Genomic DNA, 19,280 nt, shown 5'->3' with positions numbered 1-19,280 from the left:
TAGGCAAAGCTCTTGGAATAAAAAAAGAAGAGCTGAGACAGGTGTTGTATAATAAAGTTTGTGGTTTTACAACTCAGTTTGTAAGGTTGGAGAGACCGTTGCGGTTGGAATTCTCAAATTTTGTAAACTATTTTTGTTCCATGAATTATTCCCGAAATCATACAAAACATTTATGAAATGGGTTTCATCAGATTAAAGTTATATGTTCTTCAAAAAAATTATGTTAGAAAATAAACACAATAGCTAAATAAATTCTTGGAACTTCAGACCTCTGACAGGCAAGCAAGCCCTCGAGGTAATTTTGATTTCACCTTTCTAAAAATAGTCTGTAGATGTAATTAATAAAAGTTCAAGTGGATTATAGTTTGGCGACGGTGTTGATTATCTTATATCTCTATCATTTGAAAATTTCAGGGACTTTTTAAGTCGGGTTTGAAGACCTCTCTATGCTTTTCTTCAGGTCATTTAGTACCATGTTTGAGTAAGTAGACTTGAATTTCCAGAAATGATGGCCGAGCACATAAGCTATCCAACAAAAAAAAAAGAAACCACAGAGACTATGAAAAAAATGTATTAATATTTATCATTATTTTTTATAAGTAAAATCTGATTACTTAGATTATAAAAATATAAATAAAATAATGAATTTAACATCAAATCAACCGTAAGAAAATAGACCTCTACAACTAAAGTACTTCATGAAAATGTTTCTCCATCACAAGACAAAATGAAACAAAGGTTAAAAAGAAACATAAATTAAACAGAAAACAAAAATGATTATAAAACGATATTTAAATAACCAAATGAAAAACTGATTTATACATTGGTTGGTACTTTATTTCAAAGATGAAATAAAAAAAATGGGAACTTAATGATTGTAAAACCAAAAAAAGTTATATATCATAAATTTAATTATTGTTTTACATAAAAACTAAACAGGCAAAATAAAAGAATATCTAGGTCAAAACTAATATTTAATATTTTCAATTTATCTTACTACTATCATATATTTAGTTTCAATAAAAAAATACAAAAAAATTATTTCAAATAGTTAAAAATTACTTTTAAATATATAAGAAAAATTTCCTACGATAGCTATTTTTAGTTTATATTCACAAAAATAGCTCTCAATGAAGAAAATGACCAAAATAAATTTTATTAAAAGGTAAAAATACACTTTTACCCTAGGATTAACTAATCTACACTTAGGACTTAAAGTTAAGGAGTGAAGTTTTGGGGATATAGTTTTAAATTTTAAAAGATAAAAATAAATATTAAAATTTTCAAAATAAAACGAGACTATTTTAGTGTTTTTTTTCTTGAATACTATTTTTGTGGCAGAAACTTAAAAATTTATATCTGACAGAATTGAACAAATTATAATTCTAGAAACAGTTTCAATATTCAGAATAAATAAAATAAAACTCAAAATTTTGACAACATAGAAAATGATAAACTGAAAAAACATCTAAATACAAAAACCGCGCGTAGCGCGGAAAAAGAACCTAGTATATATAAAGATATAGATACAGAGGACAGTATAGAAAGTTAAAAAGAAAACTTTTTTTCTTTCTAAAAGGATTTTCTTTAAACCAATTAAATACTTAAACAGTGTGTTTTTCTTTGCTTTTTATTTCAATTATAACATAGAGAATTTAAAATATCCCAAAATCATTCAATTTAGATCGACGACTCTAAACGTGAGTGCATGAAAAATTAAATAAGAAAATTTTTACTTAATCTATACAAGAATTAATATTAGGAAAAAAATAAATCATTTTGACATCGAATAAGAAATCGACCATTTGAAACTCTCACAATATATCAATGCCATAACTCTTTAATATAGAAACAATTATTGTAAACAAGAAAAATATATTTTACCACATATAATCCTTTTTATTCTAAAATTTTCTTAAAGATAACAATTATTATATACACATTTCTTGCAAATGCAAACTTAAAACACAAACCACAAAATCATATAAAAATAGTAACTTAAATCATAAAAAAAGTATATTCCGCTCGTAGGCGGGCTGACCCTAGTATATTAGGAAAGCAAAGATTTGAAAATTTTATAAATTAAATTTTCCGTTCGCTTATAACTCCCACTTTAATTAATTGTGTTGAACATAAGTTCACTTCTTTAGCCAATTTAAATAAAAAAATTATTACACATGATTATAAATGTAACAAAGTTTAATTTATGAAAAAATAATATGTAATTATATCTTTTTAAATTATGTTTAAAAGAACAAGTCTGCGCTTTCAAATAATAAAAAATCTAGTTATATATATTGTTATTATATCAATCTTGGTTTAATGTGTGTAAATTGAATTCGACTACATGATATATAAATGTGTGTATACATCATATTTGCAACATGCTTAAACCATTTCACAGCACGTAAAAACGTGGTTACCACTTAAAACTTACAAGGTACATGCAATAGCTTTCTCTGTCTCTCTGCATCACCATAGATTAGCGGTAGTATAAACCAAACAAAAACATTTTGGCATCATATATAAGCATTTCAATTACATTTTTGATACAACATATATCATAAAATAAACTAACTTGTATATAAAGTTTGTGTAGATATATATTGTTCCTTGGCAGGTAAGACCACCTCCAAGAGAGGTTTTTAAAAAAAAGATTCTTAAAAAAAATAAAAAATAAATGAAAAATAAGAAAAAGGAAGAGAACCGGTGTCTAAAACAACACATTTAGAGCATGTTCAACGCGTAGAACCGCTAAAAGAAGAAAAATATTAATATTATAATAATTTATTTGTTTTTTAATTTTTCTGTAAAGAAGAGAATCAATAATTAACGAAATACCTTTTTTTTTGAACAAATTTTTTTTTTTGAACAAATAATTAACGAAATACCTAAGATTCAAAACTTATGGGTTGCACAGTGTTTACAGGGTAGGATAATTTACATTATTGACCTTTTGTTAACTGAGGGTTTAGGAAAAATAGAGCTATAGGTGGCTATTAATATTTTAATATTTTAGTTAGATCAACGGTAGATTCTTTTGCCAAAGTTAAACAGATGTCATCTTCTCTCTCCTAAAAATTCCATCGTTTCTCCTCTCAAGCAGAACTTTCCAATTTGCAGCTCTGGCGGCTTCCTTTGCGTCAGAGCTATGCTCTTCTTCTTGTATATCTATTCCATAGGCTTATGTCAAGATCCGTTTCGCTAAAGCTGTGTTTCCTGCCACGGTGGGTTGCTATCTGTTTAGTTTCCAGTGTGTATTTCAGAGATTTCTTAGATTAATGACCTAATCGAGAAGGAGATGAGGTTTAGGGCGAGTTCTTGTCCTTGTTTTGTGATTTTGGGTAGACCTAGAAAAATTCGATCTTGGATCTGGTTTCTGCGGTTGGACACAGAAGCTCACTCAATCTGTTCGAATCTGGGTTTTGCTTACTGTTTGGTTATCATCATTCTATGGTGATTGTGCAGCATTAGCTGAGTGTGTAATGATTGAGATCTTTACGGAGGAGGAGATGCTGATATTCCACCGAGTTTCTTTGGAAATGGTTTTGCTGACAACTTTATAGCAAACGAAAACAGTGGACATCCACCGGTAAGAGGAATAATAGAAATTCATGATGACCGGATGAGGTAGTGGACATTAATCAGGGAACTTTGGGCACAGGTTAGTTATGTAGAAAAACATCTACATCTTTGTCCATCGTTTACTAGCTAATATAATTTGTTTGAATGCTACTGCATATATTAACCTGATAAGTATATCATTAACTGTCAATATTAAAGAGTATAGCGTTTTATAACATTATAACTGCTAAAATAAATTATGTAAGTGTGAATATAGGTGCTTCAAACGGTGTGCAGGTTCTTACTAATCAAGAGTATGCAACGCCAACCTTTTAGGATTTTGAGATAGACTTGGTGAACTACACTGAACATGAAGGGTTAGACAATGGGATGATGTTTCGGGAGGGAGTTATAACTTATAAGTGATGGTCAAGCGGCTGAAAGAGAGTTAGCTGTTAATGATCCAGGTGTCAAAATGTAGGGGTGATTCTAGATACCACGAGTCAGGAGGGCGAGAAGAATATGTCAATTGATGGCCCCCTAACCCGGTTGAAACAGTTGATGGAGGAGGTTCTTCAACATGGTCCAGTAATGAATACATTTCACCCTATCGGCACGGTTACGGAGAAAACTAGCATTTAGGATGGTTTTTGGGGATAAACTTATATGTAACCGTATAAGTATTGTTTAGTTACCGTTAATTATAATCGGAAACTGTTAGAAAAGAGTTTAGCGAGGAGTGATTTTATTTTGGTTTGTTAAAATCTCTTGTAACCATTGTTGTTATATATAATGGTCAGCTACTTTTATGTGATTGTTTCATAAATAAAATGTATGTTAACCAACCGGTTTTAATTGACGGAGAAGAAACATAAAATGAAAATCATATGTTAAAATATATCCAGTGTTGGCTGGATAAATATATCAGTTATCAATATATTTATAAATTTGGCTGGATAAATTATAATATGACGATGAAAACTGACATTGCAAGCGAATGTATTTAATGTTTCTTCAACGCCGTTTAGTGATTACTATTAGCTGTGTTAATTAATAATTAGAGACCTAATAAATCTCCAACGAGGACGGAGATTCCGACGGAACGATGGATCTAAGCGGAGGTTCGGACTTGTTTCTCCCACTGGATGCCGGCCCAGGAGGCGGTGAGGTAGCGGCTGCCTGAATCGACGAAGCTCTGGAAGCTCAGGTAGGAAGCGGTGAGGGCGATGAGGAAGAGAGCCCAGAAGAACATGGTGTTTGTCGAAGCGAGGCAATGGTAGAACTGACGGTTTGACCGGTCGATTTTGAATTTTCCCGGCGTTGACGGAAACAGTTCATCTTCTATCGAAAGCATGGTTAACAACGTTGACGGAAAGATTTATCGAATTGAAAAAAAACAAAAAAAATATAAAAATTCAAAAGAGGGAAGACGGATGCAGATTTTTATTTTATTTTTTGGTATTTTCCAAAAGCATCTGCTGAAGAGAAAAGGGAGCGACGAAGGAGTAATTATAAATTTTGGATTATCAGATATGTTAATAAGTTTGTCTTGCAGTTATCAATGGAAAAGGTAGTAGGGGTGTAATCGTCATAAAAGTTTCGAACACAGTGACGAAAATCCTAAATGGGTATTGAGCTAATTAGGACATTGAGCTAATGTGTATAGTGCAAATACTCTTTTAAAAACGTTCTCATTTCTCTTTCTTATTTTTTTTTTATTTTTTATTCATTTATCTTAAGAAATTGTGTTAAGAACTTTGGTTAAACATGCTCTTACCATCAGTAAAAACCCCATATGTGCCGTTTTCTTATTAGCTAATTCATTTTTGCCTTGTTTCTCTTCCTCTTCGTCATGTTTTTCTTTTTGGTCTGAGAAATCGATCGATGGAATCTGTTGGTAGATTACGGTGGTGTGGGAAGGGAGGCATTTTGTAGATGGAACCGCGGTTGCTATCAAGGAGATCGCCATGTCGATGATTTTCATCTTGAGGAAGATCAATCACCCCAGCATCATCCGCTTCATCTGACATGATCGAGGTTCGTCTTCTTTTGCTCTTCTTGACATGATTTAGGATGTTGTTAGCTTGTATAAAGCTCCCATCTTTGTTGAATTCAGATGCTAAAGCATTCTCTTGATCTGACGGCTGTGGAGCATGATGGTGTCTAGGCCGGCAGATTCGAGTTTGTCTCATAAGAATGCTTTGGAGCGTTGCGTTGAGCATGCGAAGCTATGGTTGGCTAACTCGGATCAGTCGATTGCGTCTAGCTGTGATGTTTCGTGTAAGAAAAATAGGGACTTTGTTTATTTTAGGTGTTTGTTTTTGTGAGGTTTGGTTTGGTTTTTAGTTATTGAGGTTTTTGTGTGTTTTAGATGATGTGTTGAGAGAGAAGGTGAAGAAGATTATGGGTTCTAATTACTTCACTATTACTCCGGAGATGGTAGTAGCTCCGGTTGAAGCAGCGGCGGATGCCGGTAACTTTGGTTCTTTCAAAGTCGAGACAATGAGCAAAAGGTAGTTAACAATTAAATTTTAAATGCTCTGAGTGCGTATGGGTTTGATTGCTAAAGGATGGTTTTCTGTTTTGTGACATTTGATGATGCAGGAACCAGTGGGTTTGATTGCTAAAGGAAAGGGATCAAACATCATCAAAGCATCTCTCTTTCATTTCAGTTGGCAAGAGACTACTTCTTTTGTGACAAGAGACTACCTCTTTTGTGATTCTGTCTCATTTTGATTCCCTAATGACTCTACATCCTGCAATTTCTTGTACTAGAAGTCTAGAACACAAACCCTCAAGATGTTGCCACTTCTGGACTTGGTCTATATGGAGAAGAATGATGGTGACAAGAGACTACTTCTTTTGTTATTCTGTCTCATTTTTAATTTGCAAAAGTTATGTCAGAAGAAATGAACTTCAGAGAATCAAGATCTCCTAAACTCTTAAGATCTGATTTGAGCAAAGGAATATCCGTATGTACCATTTAGCTTTGTGTTTCATTCCAATAAAAAATCAATCTGAGACAAACTTGGGAATCAAATTTTCTGACAGTTGGTTAGTATCTCAGCTCCATGTTTGGTTATAAGAATGGTATGCTTGAACTGTGCAGAGAGGTTTGGATCTTCTGTTGCCATCGTCCAATTATCATCCCACACAACCGGTTTAATTCTTCCCATGGTAAGCATCGGTTCTTTGGTGAAGGTTTGATTCAACACCATATGTCCAGCTACATTGTTCCCTGTGAAGAAGATGCAAGTTTAACTAACAATGGCCACCAAAGCAATTCAGTATCTGAGTATAAGGGACCACACTTACGGGAATGGTGAACAATTGGATCAGTATGGAAGACACGTCCAACACCATGGGATACATAATTTCGAATCATTCCATATTGATGTCGCGTGATTTTAGATTCTTGCAAACTCGATTTGCCATTGTCAAAAATCCAGCTCTTATGTGGAATAAAGTAAAAATTAGAAAGATAATGAAAACATGTATCATACTGCATAATATGATTGTAGAAGACGAACAAAATAGATACACTCAATTTGATGTTTCAGTATTCACACAAGGGAGAATCAAACCGAAGTTCACAAGTGGATTTCATTTATTCTACATATATGCCTTCAAATCTCGGCAATATGATGAACATTCGAAATCGAATTCGTGATAAAATATTACATCAACAATTGAAAGTTGATTTGGTTGAGAATATATATGGCAAAAATTTGGTACAAACCAAGATTTCAACTAACCGGTTTTTTCTTGTTTATGATTTGTATCTTTTAATATGTTTTTATGTCATTTTTATTTAAATTTTTATGTTATCAAATCCAATCATTCAACTTCTAAAAAAAAATAAAAATAATAAGAACATATTTCTCCCATTGGACCATGAAAAAATTAATTACACTAATAATGGTTTTTAACTTTTCAAATCACACAATTAACTATTAAATTATTAATTGGAGCCCGTGAAAGATTTTCTTACCAGTTGTTGCTCCGAGATCCCTATTTTAATAGATAAAAAAAAACTTAGAAAAGGGGAACTACCACTTGTAATAATTACAGTTTACAGCTTTATTTTTAGAAAGTTCTCATAAAACTCCAAAACTCTTGCTAATAAAATTATGACACATACGGCAACAGATAAAAATAAAAAAAACAGCGTCGTCTTCTCATCTCCTTTACTTTCATCTTAAAAGGAATTGAAGAGCTGTGAAAGAGAGCGATACTGAGACAACGAAGGAATCAACTGTTGCGGGTGAAAGAGATTGAGATCGGGATCCACACGACTGAGAGTGTGTGAGCTAAACGGATATGGGATCTCGGCTTCTCGACTGTTACTTCCGTTTCGTCTTCCACTGTCACTCCCACAACTGCAACAATCTTCCTTGATAGTTATAATTGCTATACACAGAGATTTGTGAAAGCTTACACTCGCTCTCTCTCTCTCTCTCTCTCAGGTGGTAAGGTAATCTACACACCCTCTTTATGTTTTCAGATTCGTTTAGTCCATTTTGGGGATTTAGGTTTTGCCTTTATTACTACTTTTTTGTGTTTTTGTGATTCTGAGATGTTCACTGGTTTGGATGCATTCGATGAGATTTTGAAATTAATACTGATTTGCATTGGAACCTTCTGAGACCACACTAGATTTGACCTGGTTATCAACTTGGGAACTGTGATTGAGCCTGTACATAGCTTTGGGTTCCCAAATTTTTAGGCACATAAAACATGTGTTCTCCAGATTATTAAATCAAATATTTATATTAAACTTAATGCTAATTTGTCTAGAGCCCCTAAAATCTCAGGTTTGTGCACTAGGTGTGACGTTTGTGGACATAGGATTAGCCCCGGGCATTCGCTTCTAGAAGTTTACGATCCGTTCGGATATTTAGAGAATTAGGTTCGGTTTTTGGTTCAGTTCGGTTGTGCTTGTCATAGCATGTCTTATTCTTCCTATTTATATAATGTTACATCTATATATATAAACCAGTTCTGTAACTATCTTGCTCGTTTCTCATGGGTGTTCCCGCAGGACTTTGAAACCCCTCACGTTGCAACAACGCATTGTTTGTGGCAGTTTAAGATATTAAATGGGTTCGAGATACGCATCTCACCAGCTCAGCAACGGTCTCTTTGTGTCTGGGGGTAGGCCGGAGCAACCCAAAGAAAAGCCTCCTACAATGAGCTCAGTAGCCACGCCTTACACCGGCGGCGATATCAAGAAATCTGGAGAGTTGGGGAAGATGTTTGACATTCCCACCGATGGGTCCAAGTCAAGGAAGTCTGGTCCAATCACCGGAGCTTCTTCAAGAAGCGGCGGGCAGTCTGGTCCTTTGCCTAATGCAACCGGTCGTATGTCTGGCTCTTTGGCCTCTGCTGCTGGGTCGAGTTCCATGAAGAAAACAAACTCTGGCCCTTTGTCTAAGCACGGGGAGCCTCTAAAGAAAACCTCTGGTCCGCAGTCTGGTGGTGTAACACGTCAAAACTCTGGTTCTATTCCTATGCTCCCAACAACAGGTCTCATAACATCTGGTCCTCTGAACTCATCTGGGGGTCCTAGGAAGATCTCTGGTCCTCTAGACTACTCTGGTTCTATGAAGTCACATCATAAGCCTTCCGTTGTCCATAACCAGGCGGTAACTACCCTTGGTCCTGAAGATGACTTCTCCTGCATGAAGAGCTTCCCGAAGCCTGTCCTGTGGCTGGTTATACTTATATTTGTGATGGGGTTCCTCTCTGGAGGCTTCATCCTTGGAGCAGTTCACAATGCAGTTCTCCTCATCGTTGTGGCGGCCTTGTTCGCTCTTGTTGCGGCGCTTTTCTTTTGGAATCTTTCTTGTGAAAGACGTGGCGTCACGGATTTCGTTGGTGGTTATCCTGATGCTGATCTTAGAACTGCCAAAAACGGTCAATACGTTAAGGTCACTGGGGTAAGTAGTGTCTAAGCACACACGCATAGAATGTACTATGTTTATGACATTGGTTCTTATATTTTTGTTTGCTGTAAAGGTGGTCACATGTGGTAACGTGCCGCTTGAGTCATCGTTCCATAGAGTTCCTAGATGTGTTTACACGTCTACTTGTCTGTATGAGTACCGTGGGTGGGGTTCAAAGCCAGCCAATGCTTCACACCGCCGCTTCACATGGGGACTGAGATCAGCAGAGGTTTGATGATATTTCGTTTGAGAGAAAAAAATGTTAATCTTTCTATGTGGAAATGTCTCTTAAACTTTGCATCTACAATACATGGCAGAGGCATGTGGTAGACTTCTACATTTCTGATTTCCAGTCTGGTCTGAGAGCATTGGTGAAAACCGGAAACGGTGCAAAGGTAACACCTATTGTTGATGACTCTGTTGTCATCGATTTCAAGCCAGGGAGTGAGCAGGCGTCTCCAGATTTCGTAAGGTGGTTGGGTCAGAAGAATCTATCCAATGATGAACGAGTTATGCGGCTTAAAGAAGGGTATGAAAACGATTCAAGAACCTTAAAAAAGTTACTCAAAATCTATTGGGTCTCTCTCTGATACTTGTTTTACTTTGCAGGTATATCAAAGAAGGAAGCACAGTGAGTGTCATTGGAGTGGTACAGAGAAACGAAAGCGTGTTGATGATAGTCCCAACGACAGAGCCATTAGCTGCTGGTTGGCAATGGAGCAAGTGCACGTTCCCTGCAAGTCTTGAAGGCATTGTGTTGAGATGTGAAGATTCATCCAATGTAGACGCAATTCCCGTCTAGTGCGGTTAGTAGTAAGTCTTTCTTCTTGTTCTTCTTCCACGGTTGGTTCACTTCGGCTTCATAAAATATTTTTCATGAAATCTGAATTGTGTTCTTTGTTGGTGGCTTTTCACTCGCTCTGCTGAGATGATTCCTTTGGTTTGTGGTTTTATGGTAGTTTCTTTTTTTGCCTCTAATTATTTGTTATTACATTAGGATGATGGATTTGTGTTTTGGTTTGTAACTGTAAAGCTATTTTAGTTTTTTTACTCGCATTTCGTTTGGAATGCAACTAGTGAATGTATTGTTATTTGGATGAACGAGTCTTGACCCTATTAGTTAATGATACAATCATACAGAGAGATTACAACTTCGTGTGCCGAAACACACACTTTTATCATAATGAGGAAGAACCAACAAAAGATAAGACTTCACCAAATGTAATGTTATTTGGATGAATGAGATCTTTTCGCCCTCGACTGCATCATTCGCCGCTTGCGTAAAGACGGGTCCATTCCTTAGCTGGGGCAGATAGTTCACAATGATGATGTGAGATACCGAAACAGGGTATTGAAAGAAAACAAGGAGAGTTAAGTGAGCTCATGGTTTCAAATCAAAATACCTGTCTCCACAGCTTCTGCCTCATTACTCTTCCAGTGCTTAGCGATGTTCTCAGACAATGGATCATCAGGGTTGGGTGCACTCAGAAGAGCTTGAATACTATTTTTTTGAAGGACAACACATCAATAGAATAAGAAAGCAAGCCATGCCTCAAGAAACCTATTGTAGCGGGAGATAATCAACTCATGCGTACCTTAAGAGCACTGTTCGAATTTGTAAAGCAGGGCTCCATTTGTCTTTCAGAATATCAAGACAGATTCTTCCAAGCTGTACATGCATAAAAGAGACAAGTTTAGGAACATGTGTTTTGATTTGTGAATGGTAACATGGGTGAGGGAGTTAAGAGCAGACCTTATCAATGTTAGGATGGTATATCTTGGTGAGAAACCTAACCTGTTCCAAACCAATATCATTAAACACAGCCCACGAGTACCAAAGTATAGAGAAAAACGCAAATCTCAATACAAACTATTTCCACTCGAATCCAATGTTATAGACCAGTAATATACCCTTTTTAACAAAAGAGAACAATGACAAGAAATGTGACTTGATAACAAGAGTCTTATAACTAGCCCTGCTTATATTCAAGCCACCATCGGAGGCATGACTTGGAAAGAAAAAAAGAAAAAAAGAAACTCCAAACCAAGCAAGTTAGTTATACCTTGGGAGCTGCCATAGGGTATTCTTCAGGCAAAAAGAGCTCCAACTTGAAAACTCCTCCTACACAATGGAATCAGGTGAAGCAAATGAAAATTAGTAGACTTAATCCAAATGAGAAAAACATGTACCAAGTTTATTAACTTTAATTTAAACAAAGAGAAGGATGAAGATGGGTACTCTACTACCTTCATAAGGCGATTGTGAAGGACCAAGAACCATAACGTTGAAGTAACGCATGTTCTCCTCAGATGGAGATGCACTTATACCCGGAGCTGCACCAACATTTCAATTCATCACATTTTCAGGATCAAAACCTCAATTGTCTAAGCTCAAAAAATCAACACTATGTCACGAATCAAAAGAGCTTACCAGGTTCACTGAGCAGACGTTGCGTTTCCTATCAGATCAAAATTGAAATTACGAATTAGAAAACAACTTCAACGACAAGATCGGAACGAGATTGGAAAACAAACCTTTATGATTCTTCGGGGGAGATTACTGTTGGCCATTATCGCTCGCTCGATCGATAAGAGTTGGGTTTTTGGGAGAGAGAAGATCCGCACGCCGATAATCGAGAACACTTGGTCGTCGTCTTGGGTCGAATCTGAAGTGCTCCTCAATGAAAAAAATAATTAATAGTTTCCCGAAACATTTAGATATTACTAGAGGTGCAAGATGGGCTAGGCATGTCCATTAGCCCACATATCCGTTTGTCTTGTGGACAGAGAGTGACCATGTCCTTTAAAGACCATGTCCATTAAAGACCAAACCCACAAACATTCATATTTACATGGGCTGCCACATAGTCCATAATTGACCATATAAGAAAAGTTAGTAGGGGTTATTGGTTGTTGTATTTTAATGGATTTGAAAATCTGAAATAAATCTAGTGTTATTGGTTCTGTGATTTTAAAATATGTATTAAAATCATGTGTTATTGGTTTAATGATTCATAAATTCTATATTAAATCAAGTGTTATTCAATCGTACGGATTTACTAATATATTTGATTTTATAATGGATTTGTTTGGATTTTTTAGTTAAAAATACAAAGACTCAAATCCGAAGGAAAACCTCTGGATTTCCATATTTTACTTGGATTTATAAACACTATATGGATTTCTAAATCAATCAAAATATATAAACCAATAACATCTCCTTAATTTTAATTTATAAGATACAAAATCAGTTCATAAGACTAAATTCACCCATAAATTCATAAATACAACAATTCTGGTTTTGACGGAAAAACCCGATTTCGCAGTTTTGGCGGAAAAACTCAATTTTACGATTTTGGCGGAAAAACTCGATTTTGCGGTTTTGGCGGAAAAACTCTATTTTGCGGTTTTGGCAAAAAAAACTCTATTTTGCGGTTTTGGCAGAAAACTCGATTTTGCGGTTTTGGCGAAAAACTCGATTTGTGGTTTTGGCGAGAAAATCGATTTGCGGTTTTGGCGGACAAACTCGATTTTGCGGTTGTGGCGAGTAAAATTGATTTTTTGGTTTTGGCGGGAAAATTCAATTTTGCGGTTTTAGCGGGAAAACTCAATTATTCAGGTTTGGCGGGAAAACTCGATTTTGTGGTTTTGGCGGGAAAACTCGATTTTGCGATTTTGGTGGGAAAACTCGATTTTCGGTTTTGGCGGGAAAACTCGATTTTCGGTTTTAGGAGGAAAACTTGATTTCGGTTTTGGCGGGAATACTTGGTTTTATGGTTTTAGTAGAAAAACTTGATATTAAGATTTTAGCGGAAAAAATTGATTTTGCGATTTTGGCGAAAAAACTCAGATTTTAGAAACTCTAGCTTTTTGTGACCATTGGACCGACCGCGTCCACATAGTCCAAATCCACTAACGCCCATTATCCATTGGTCTTGTGATTCTTGTCCATTTATAATCCACATGAATAAATAGGTATCACCAAAATAGACTCATTTATATTTGGATATGGGCACCCAATGATCAGCCCAACCATTTTGTAGCTATAGATATTACTGGCTATCCCTTAAGTTTCATATATTTATCGATGCATCCCATTTTTAGTAGAAAGAATTACACTGAAAAGCAGTTTATGAGTTTTATTAACACAATAAGACATTTATTACTACTCAGACACTTTTGTCTAACTAAATTTCATTTTTATTCATAAACTAACTAAATAAAATTGACAGCTAATACTCATTACAGTAACTAAAATAAAGTGGGACACTCTAACTTTCTTCTTCCTCTTTCCCTTTATACTTCCCTGTAACTTTCGAAAATGAAATCTGATTCTTCCAAATTCATTTTTCGAGAGAAGTTATCTTTAATAATTGTCTTTTTTTCTAAGCTATCTTTTGAGATATGTGAAGATACATGACTGATGGTGGTGTAATGATGCGTATTCGACGGCAACATCAACGGTAGAGACGTTGGAGACTCACATCTATGAACTGCCATAAACATCTTCTCGTCACTCTGACTCATTATTTCCATGAATTAATATTGAAAGCTATCACATTTGGGTAAAAATACATAAAAACAAGTTGAGAATGTAAAGAATCGTGGAAAATAGGCGAGATATGCGGAGATTAGGGTTTCTGGTCGACAATGGCTAAGGAAGAAGATGAGGTTATTTTTCGTAATTTTGCAACATTAATGAAAAAAAAAAGTCGTGTGTACATTACATTCAAACTGTACATGTATACACTTATTTTTGTATTATACATCAAAGTGATTGTGTACACATTTTTAGCTTTTTGTGGGTTTTCTATCTAAATAACTAAGCTTTCGCGACTTCATGAACTCACATAATCCATCATTCATACCTTGTTTAAGAACTACTGATTAGTGTGTGTGTTTTCATGCTAGCTTCATGGTAGGTCTTAGCTTGATTACTTTATGGTTGTTTTAAATATGTACACTATCACATTTCTCGTACACATGTACACCACCATATTTTCCGTACACATGTACGCTATTATCGTTTATCATACACACACACAATGAAGATGAATTGAATTTTGTGTTTTGTTCATCAACTCCGTTGTCGTCAACGAGACTGGCAAGAAGTGCGATCTGCAATATCAATGGAGGAGTATCACCTTTTTGCAATTTTGGTCCTCTAGTTTACTGTTTTTTTCACAATATGCCTCAAACTTCCAATCTGATCAAATTGCCTCACAAATTTACCTCAATACTTTTAATGTTGCAATCTGGCCTAATATACAATCAAAATGATTAAAATATTTAAAACGAGATGCTAAAGTCATTAAAAACATGAGATATCATATATGTACACATGAGTAGTTTTTGTATGTACACATCCAATATCATTCTGGCCCATAGTATTTCTCTTTTTACAAGAAAATAGTGAGACATGATTCAAGTATATATGTACACCAAGAATATATAATTTTGTACATGTGTACACCAAATATTGTACATGTGTACATCCATAATTGTATGTCACATAAACAAAGTCAGAAATATAACACATATGCTATCAAGATCTAAAATAAGCCTCATTCACAATAACGAGAACCTTTTTTATTCACGTAAACCATGCTTCCTTGTCCTTATACCTACAAAGACAAATCTATCACTTTAACATGTACATGCGTACACTAACATTATGTACACATTCACGGGGTCATCCAATGTACCTGTGTACCCGTACATGTGTACACTAACATTATGTACACATCCACGTGGTCATCCAATCTTAAAAAAAAACTTTTTTTTAATGAGTGGCAATTTTGTAATAATTTCATATTCTTCATATTAGAGTTTTATGTGTTTTCTGCAAATATAACTCACAGCCGCCATTGATTTTTATCATGCAATCTTCATTGTTTTTGCGTTTTTACCTCTAGAACTTACAAATATTATATAGATTAACCGATTAGAATCCAAAACCATGAAAAAAAAAACAGAAAACAAGTTTTAATTTCAAGCTTTGGCATATTCTATCCAAATTTCCATAGCTCTTCTCCACCAAATACTTATATGCTGGTTACCCAATCGTCTACCCTGTGATACCACCGTGTCCTTTGTGGGATCGGTTGAAATTCCAGTTGTCACAAAGAAAAAAAATTTCACCATCGAAAAATGTGAATATGTGGCTGTAAATAAAAAGTAATTGTCTGATTTTTGTCAATTATAAAAATTTATAACATTTCAAAATTTAAAATAAGAATTGGCCAGCACATAAAAGAAAGAAACTAGAATCCACTATCGTTAACAATAAGTTAGGGACGACTATGTAAATAACTTATAAAAACTATCTTGGTAGCTAAAACTGTCCTATAGCGTAATAAAAACATAGAAACTGACCATGAGTGTTAATAATTCTTTTTAGTATTATTGTTTTTAGACAGACAGACAGACCCCTACGTTTTGTTTTATCAATGACATTCCCTCTATTATTTTTTATTACAAATGTTCCTCAAAGTAGGCTTAAGCATTTTATCAAGACTCAAAAATCCAAACAGGAACCGATCCGAAAATACTCGATCTGAAACTGAATCGAAAATTTACAAGTACATATTGGATCCAAAAAATTTCTACCCGAAAAAATCTGATCCAAATAGACCTGATCCAATAAGAGCCAATTCATATCCGACTTAAAAACATGAATACCCAAAACTATGATTTTTGTGTTCATTTTTTTATATTTTATTTTATTATTTAGTTAAAATATCTTTTGCTAACAATATTTGTTATTATTTTTATAGCATTTTCAGGTAATACGAAATTTTAAATGTAAAATTTAAAGTTTAAAAATGTTTTCTTTTAAGTATTAATAGTTTGTTATTTTGTAAAATTATTTTAGATATATGATAGATTTCAAAATTTGGGTATTTTGTGTTCTTTTTAGATCCTAAATACCTGAATCCGATACAGACCCAAATATTACAGGTATTTTAATTATAGTTCTAAACTGATCCGAACCCGAAGAACAAAAAAAATTATAAGTACCTATTGGGTCTAATCTAGGACCCAAATGAACCGGTCCGAACCCGACTTGAAAATCCGAACGTGTAGGTCTGCCTCAAAGTGTGCTTCGGAGGCTTTGCTTTCACCTGAGATTGAGAACCCCTTTGTTGGATAAGCTTGAATAATACTTGTGATGAAAGTTTCCTTTTTCTATGTTGTGTTTATCTTAAGGATTAGGAAATATAATGGGAATAGGAAATTGTTAGTCCCTATATATATGAATGCATATTGTGATGCATATTGTGTGACTTTATGATTTGTGATTGATTGAATAAGAGAAGGACTTCTTATTATTGAGTTTGTGATTCTATATTTGGTATCAGAGCTTAATAAGCACCTCAACAATCTTACACAGCCATAGCCGACGTCAAAGAAGATATCGCGACGACCAAAGAAACCGGCCCAGCCACCATCAAATTTCCGATGCTAACTTCCTCGAACTACACGGTCTGGTCCATGAGAATGAAGATAGCGCTTAAAGTTAGTGAAGTTTGGGAAGCTATAGAACCTGGAGCTAAGGATGAAAAGAAGAATAACATGGCCATCGCATACCTATTTCAGTCCATACCGGAGGCCTTGATCTTACAAGTAGGCGACTTAGATACAGCAAAGGCAGTATGGGATGCGATAAAGGCACGATATGTTGGAGCTGAGAGGGTAAAAGAAGCTAGGTTACAAACTTTGATGGCGGATTTCGATAGACTCAAGATGAAAGATGAAGATACAATCGATACCTTCGTTGGCAAGATATCCGAAATTTCCTCTAAATCTGCTTCTTTGGGAGAGATGATAGAAGAACCAAAGCTTGTTAAGAAATTCTTAAAGAGCTTGCCAAGAAAAAAATTTATTCATATTGTAGCTTCGCTTGAGCAAGTTCTTGACCTTAACTCAACGAGCTTTGAGGACATTGTAGGACGACTTAAGGCGTACGAAGAAAGAGTCACTGAAGAGGAGGAAGAAACCGATGATAGCTCCGGGAAGCTAATATATGCTAACTCAGACTCAAGCGGCGAAACTTGCGGCTACAATAACCGTGGTCGAGGACGCAGCGGTCGATCAAACTGGAGAGGAAGAGGCCGCGGTCGCACAACATTCCTACAACAACGAGAAGCGTATAGACAAGGACGTGGTGGAGATCTCTCTCATATCACTTGCTTTAAGTGTGATAAAACTGGACATTACGCCACAGACTGTCCCGATAAAGCTCTAAAGCTTCAAGAAACTGTAGAGAAGAAAGATGATGATACACACGAAGCGGATACCCTCATGATGAATGAAGTAGTTTACTTAAACGAGAAGAAGGTAGATCCAAAGAAGTTTGAAGCTGATACAGATACGATAGATGTGTGGTATCTTGATAATGGAGCCAGTAACCACATGAGTGGTAATCGTATGTTCTTCTGCGAACTAGATGACACTATCACTGGGAAAGTACGTTTTGGCGATGATTCCAGGATTGACATAATGGGTAAAGGTTCCATTCGTTTTATCAACAAAGGAGGCGTGAAAAAGATGTTAAATAACGTCTACTACATACCGGCTCTTCGAAGTAATATTGTTAGCTTGGGTCAAGCTACTGAAGTGGGTTGTGAAGTTCGAATGAAAGAAGACGTTCTAACTTTATTCGATCATGAAGGACAGTTGATGATCAAGACTACAAGGACAAAGAATCGATTATATAAGGTTACACTACAGGTTGATAAAATGCAGCAGTGTCTTCAGGTTAAGAGCCTTGGAGACGGAAACTTATGGCATGCGCGCTTGGGACATATCAACAAAGATACAATGAGAATGATGGCTAGCAAGGAGTATGTCGAGGGATTACCGAACATCAGACGCGACACAGAAGCTTGTGTATCTTGTCTGCGCGGGAAACAAACACGAAAACCGTTCCCACAAGCAACGAGCTATCGAGCTTCATCACTTCTTGAACTCGTACATGCGGATCTTTGTGGACCTATCTCCCCGACGACACCAGCACTCAACAGATACGTCTTTGTTCTTATTGACGATCACTCTCGCTATATGTGGACAGTACTATTAAAAGTCAAAAGTGAAGCCTTTGAGAAATTTAAGCGCTTCAAGAACCTTGTGGAGCAAGAAACACATACTAAGTTAAAGTGTTTTCGAACAGATAGGGGGGTGAGTTCACATCCAACGAATTCCAAACCTACTGCGAGAAACATGGTGTTAAGCGACATATGACTGCGCCATATTCACCTCAGCAAAACGGTGTAGTTGAGCGACGCAATCGAACACTCTTGGAGATGACTAGAAGTATCCTAAAACATATGGACATGCCGAATCATCTCTGGGGAGAAGCCATACGACATGCAACCTATCTGATTAATAGGGTTACAACGAGGTCCTTGGAAGGACAAACTCCGTACGAAGTGATGAAAGGAAGAAAACCAAACCTGTCTCACCTAAGAGTGTTCGGGTGCGTGTGCTACGCAAGGACAGAAACGGTTGGAAGAAAGAAGCTCGACGATAGATCCAGAGTTCTGGTCCATCTCGGAACAGAGCCGGGGTCTAAAGCATACCGACTACTTGATCCCCTGAGCTTGAGAATTGTCATAAGTCGTGATGTTGTGTTCGAAGAAGCAATGCGATGGAGATGGAGTGATAAAAGTGTGACAACGAGACTCGATAATGAGGGCTTTGAGCTCACCGTGAAAGGCTTGGGCCAAGATGATCATGAACTCGAAGCTTCATCTGATACAGATGATGATA

The 19,280-nt window shown here is 35.8% G+C and overlaps 2 protein-coding genes and 1 long non-coding RNA gene across 4 annotated transcripts; 2 read left to right on the top strand and 1 right to left on the bottom strand.

Annotated features, from left to right (window-relative positions):
- The first annotated feature begins 3,040 nt into the window (after nucleotides 1–3,040).
- On the top strand, nucleotides 3,041–4,373 carry LOC106325615. Its single transcript, XR_001266958.1, has 2 exons — nucleotides 3,041–3,664; nucleotides 3,842–4,373. It is a non-coding gene; the product is annotated as an uncharacterized LOC106325615 (long non-coding RNA).
- Nucleotides 4,374–7,721: 3,348 nt separating this feature from the next.
- LOC106327599 (uncharacterized membrane protein At1g16860-like) lies at nucleotides 7,722–10,559 on the top strand. 2 transcript variants are annotated; one of them, XM_013765785.1, is made up of 5 exons: nucleotides 7,722–8,033; nucleotides 8,606–9,503; nucleotides 9,583–9,738; nucleotides 9,827–10,038; nucleotides 10,119–10,559. In XM_013765785.1, the coding sequence occupies exons 2-5, from the start codon at nucleotides 8,664–8,666 to the stop codon at nucleotides 10,309–10,311; spliced, it is 1,401 nt and encodes a 466-aa protein (XP_013621239.1). In that variant the 5' UTR covers nucleotides 7,722–8,033; nucleotides 8,606–8,663; the 3' UTR covers nucleotides 10,312–10,559. The 2 variants fall into 2 exon arrangements, with proteins under 2 accessions (XP_013621239.1, XP_013621238.1); XM_013765784.1 differs by having other exon boundaries at nucleotides 7,722–8,038.
- Nucleotides 10,560–12,191, bottom strand: LOC106327600 (ubiquitin-conjugating enzyme E2 36-like). Its single transcript, XM_013765786.1, has 8 exons — nucleotides 12,045–12,191; nucleotides 11,941–11,968; nucleotides 11,757–11,843; nucleotides 11,573–11,631; nucleotides 11,263–11,304; nucleotides 11,105–11,178; nucleotides 10,913–11,010; nucleotides 10,560–10,812 (listed from the first exon to the last, which is right to left on the bottom strand). Exons 1-8 carry the CDS (start codon nucleotides 12,078–12,080, stop codon nucleotides 10,775–10,777), a joined length of 462 nt encoding a protein of 153 aa, XP_013621240.1. The 5' UTR covers nucleotides 12,081–12,191; the 3' UTR covers nucleotides 10,560–10,774.
- Between the last annotated feature and the right edge of the window lie 7,089 nt (nucleotides 12,192–19,280).

Source organism: Brassica oleracea, chromosome C2, assembly GCF_000695525.1.
Source record: "Brassica oleracea var. oleracea cultivar TO1000 chromosome C2, BOL, whole genome shotgun sequence".
Lineage (NCBI taxonomy): Eukaryota > Viridiplantae > Streptophyta > Magnoliopsida > Brassicales > Brassicaceae > Brassica > Brassica oleracea.
Note: the sequence above shows the minus strand (reverse complement) of the source record. Positions and strands in the feature narration are given on the sequence as shown.

Bases quoted from the DNA above. Each gene is read 5' to 3' on its own strand.
- LOC106327600 (XM_013765786.1), bottom strand. From the start codon at position 12,080: ATGGCCAACAGTAATCTCCCCCGAAGAATCATAAAG. The intron at 11,969-12,044 runs GTTTGTTTTCCA...TTGATCTGATAG, and splicing joins TCCCCCGAAGAATCATAAAG to GAAACGCAACGTCTGCTCAG. The intron at 11,011-11,104 runs GTACGCATGAGT...TCAAAAAAATAG, and splicing joins ATTCGAACAGTGCTCTTAAG to TATTCAAGCTCTTCTGAGTG.
- LOC106327599 (XM_013765785.1), top strand. From the start codon at position 8,664: ATGGGTTCGAGATACGCATCTCACCAGCTCAGCAACGGTCTCTTTGTG. The intron at 9,739-9,826 runs GTTTGATGATAT...AATACATGGCAG, and splicing joins GGGGACTGAGATCAGCAGAG to AGGCATGTGGTAGACTTCTA. The intron at 10,039-10,118 runs GTATGAAAACGA...TTTACTTTGCAG, and splicing joins GTTATGCGGCTTAAAGAAGG to GTATATCAAAGAAGGAAGCA.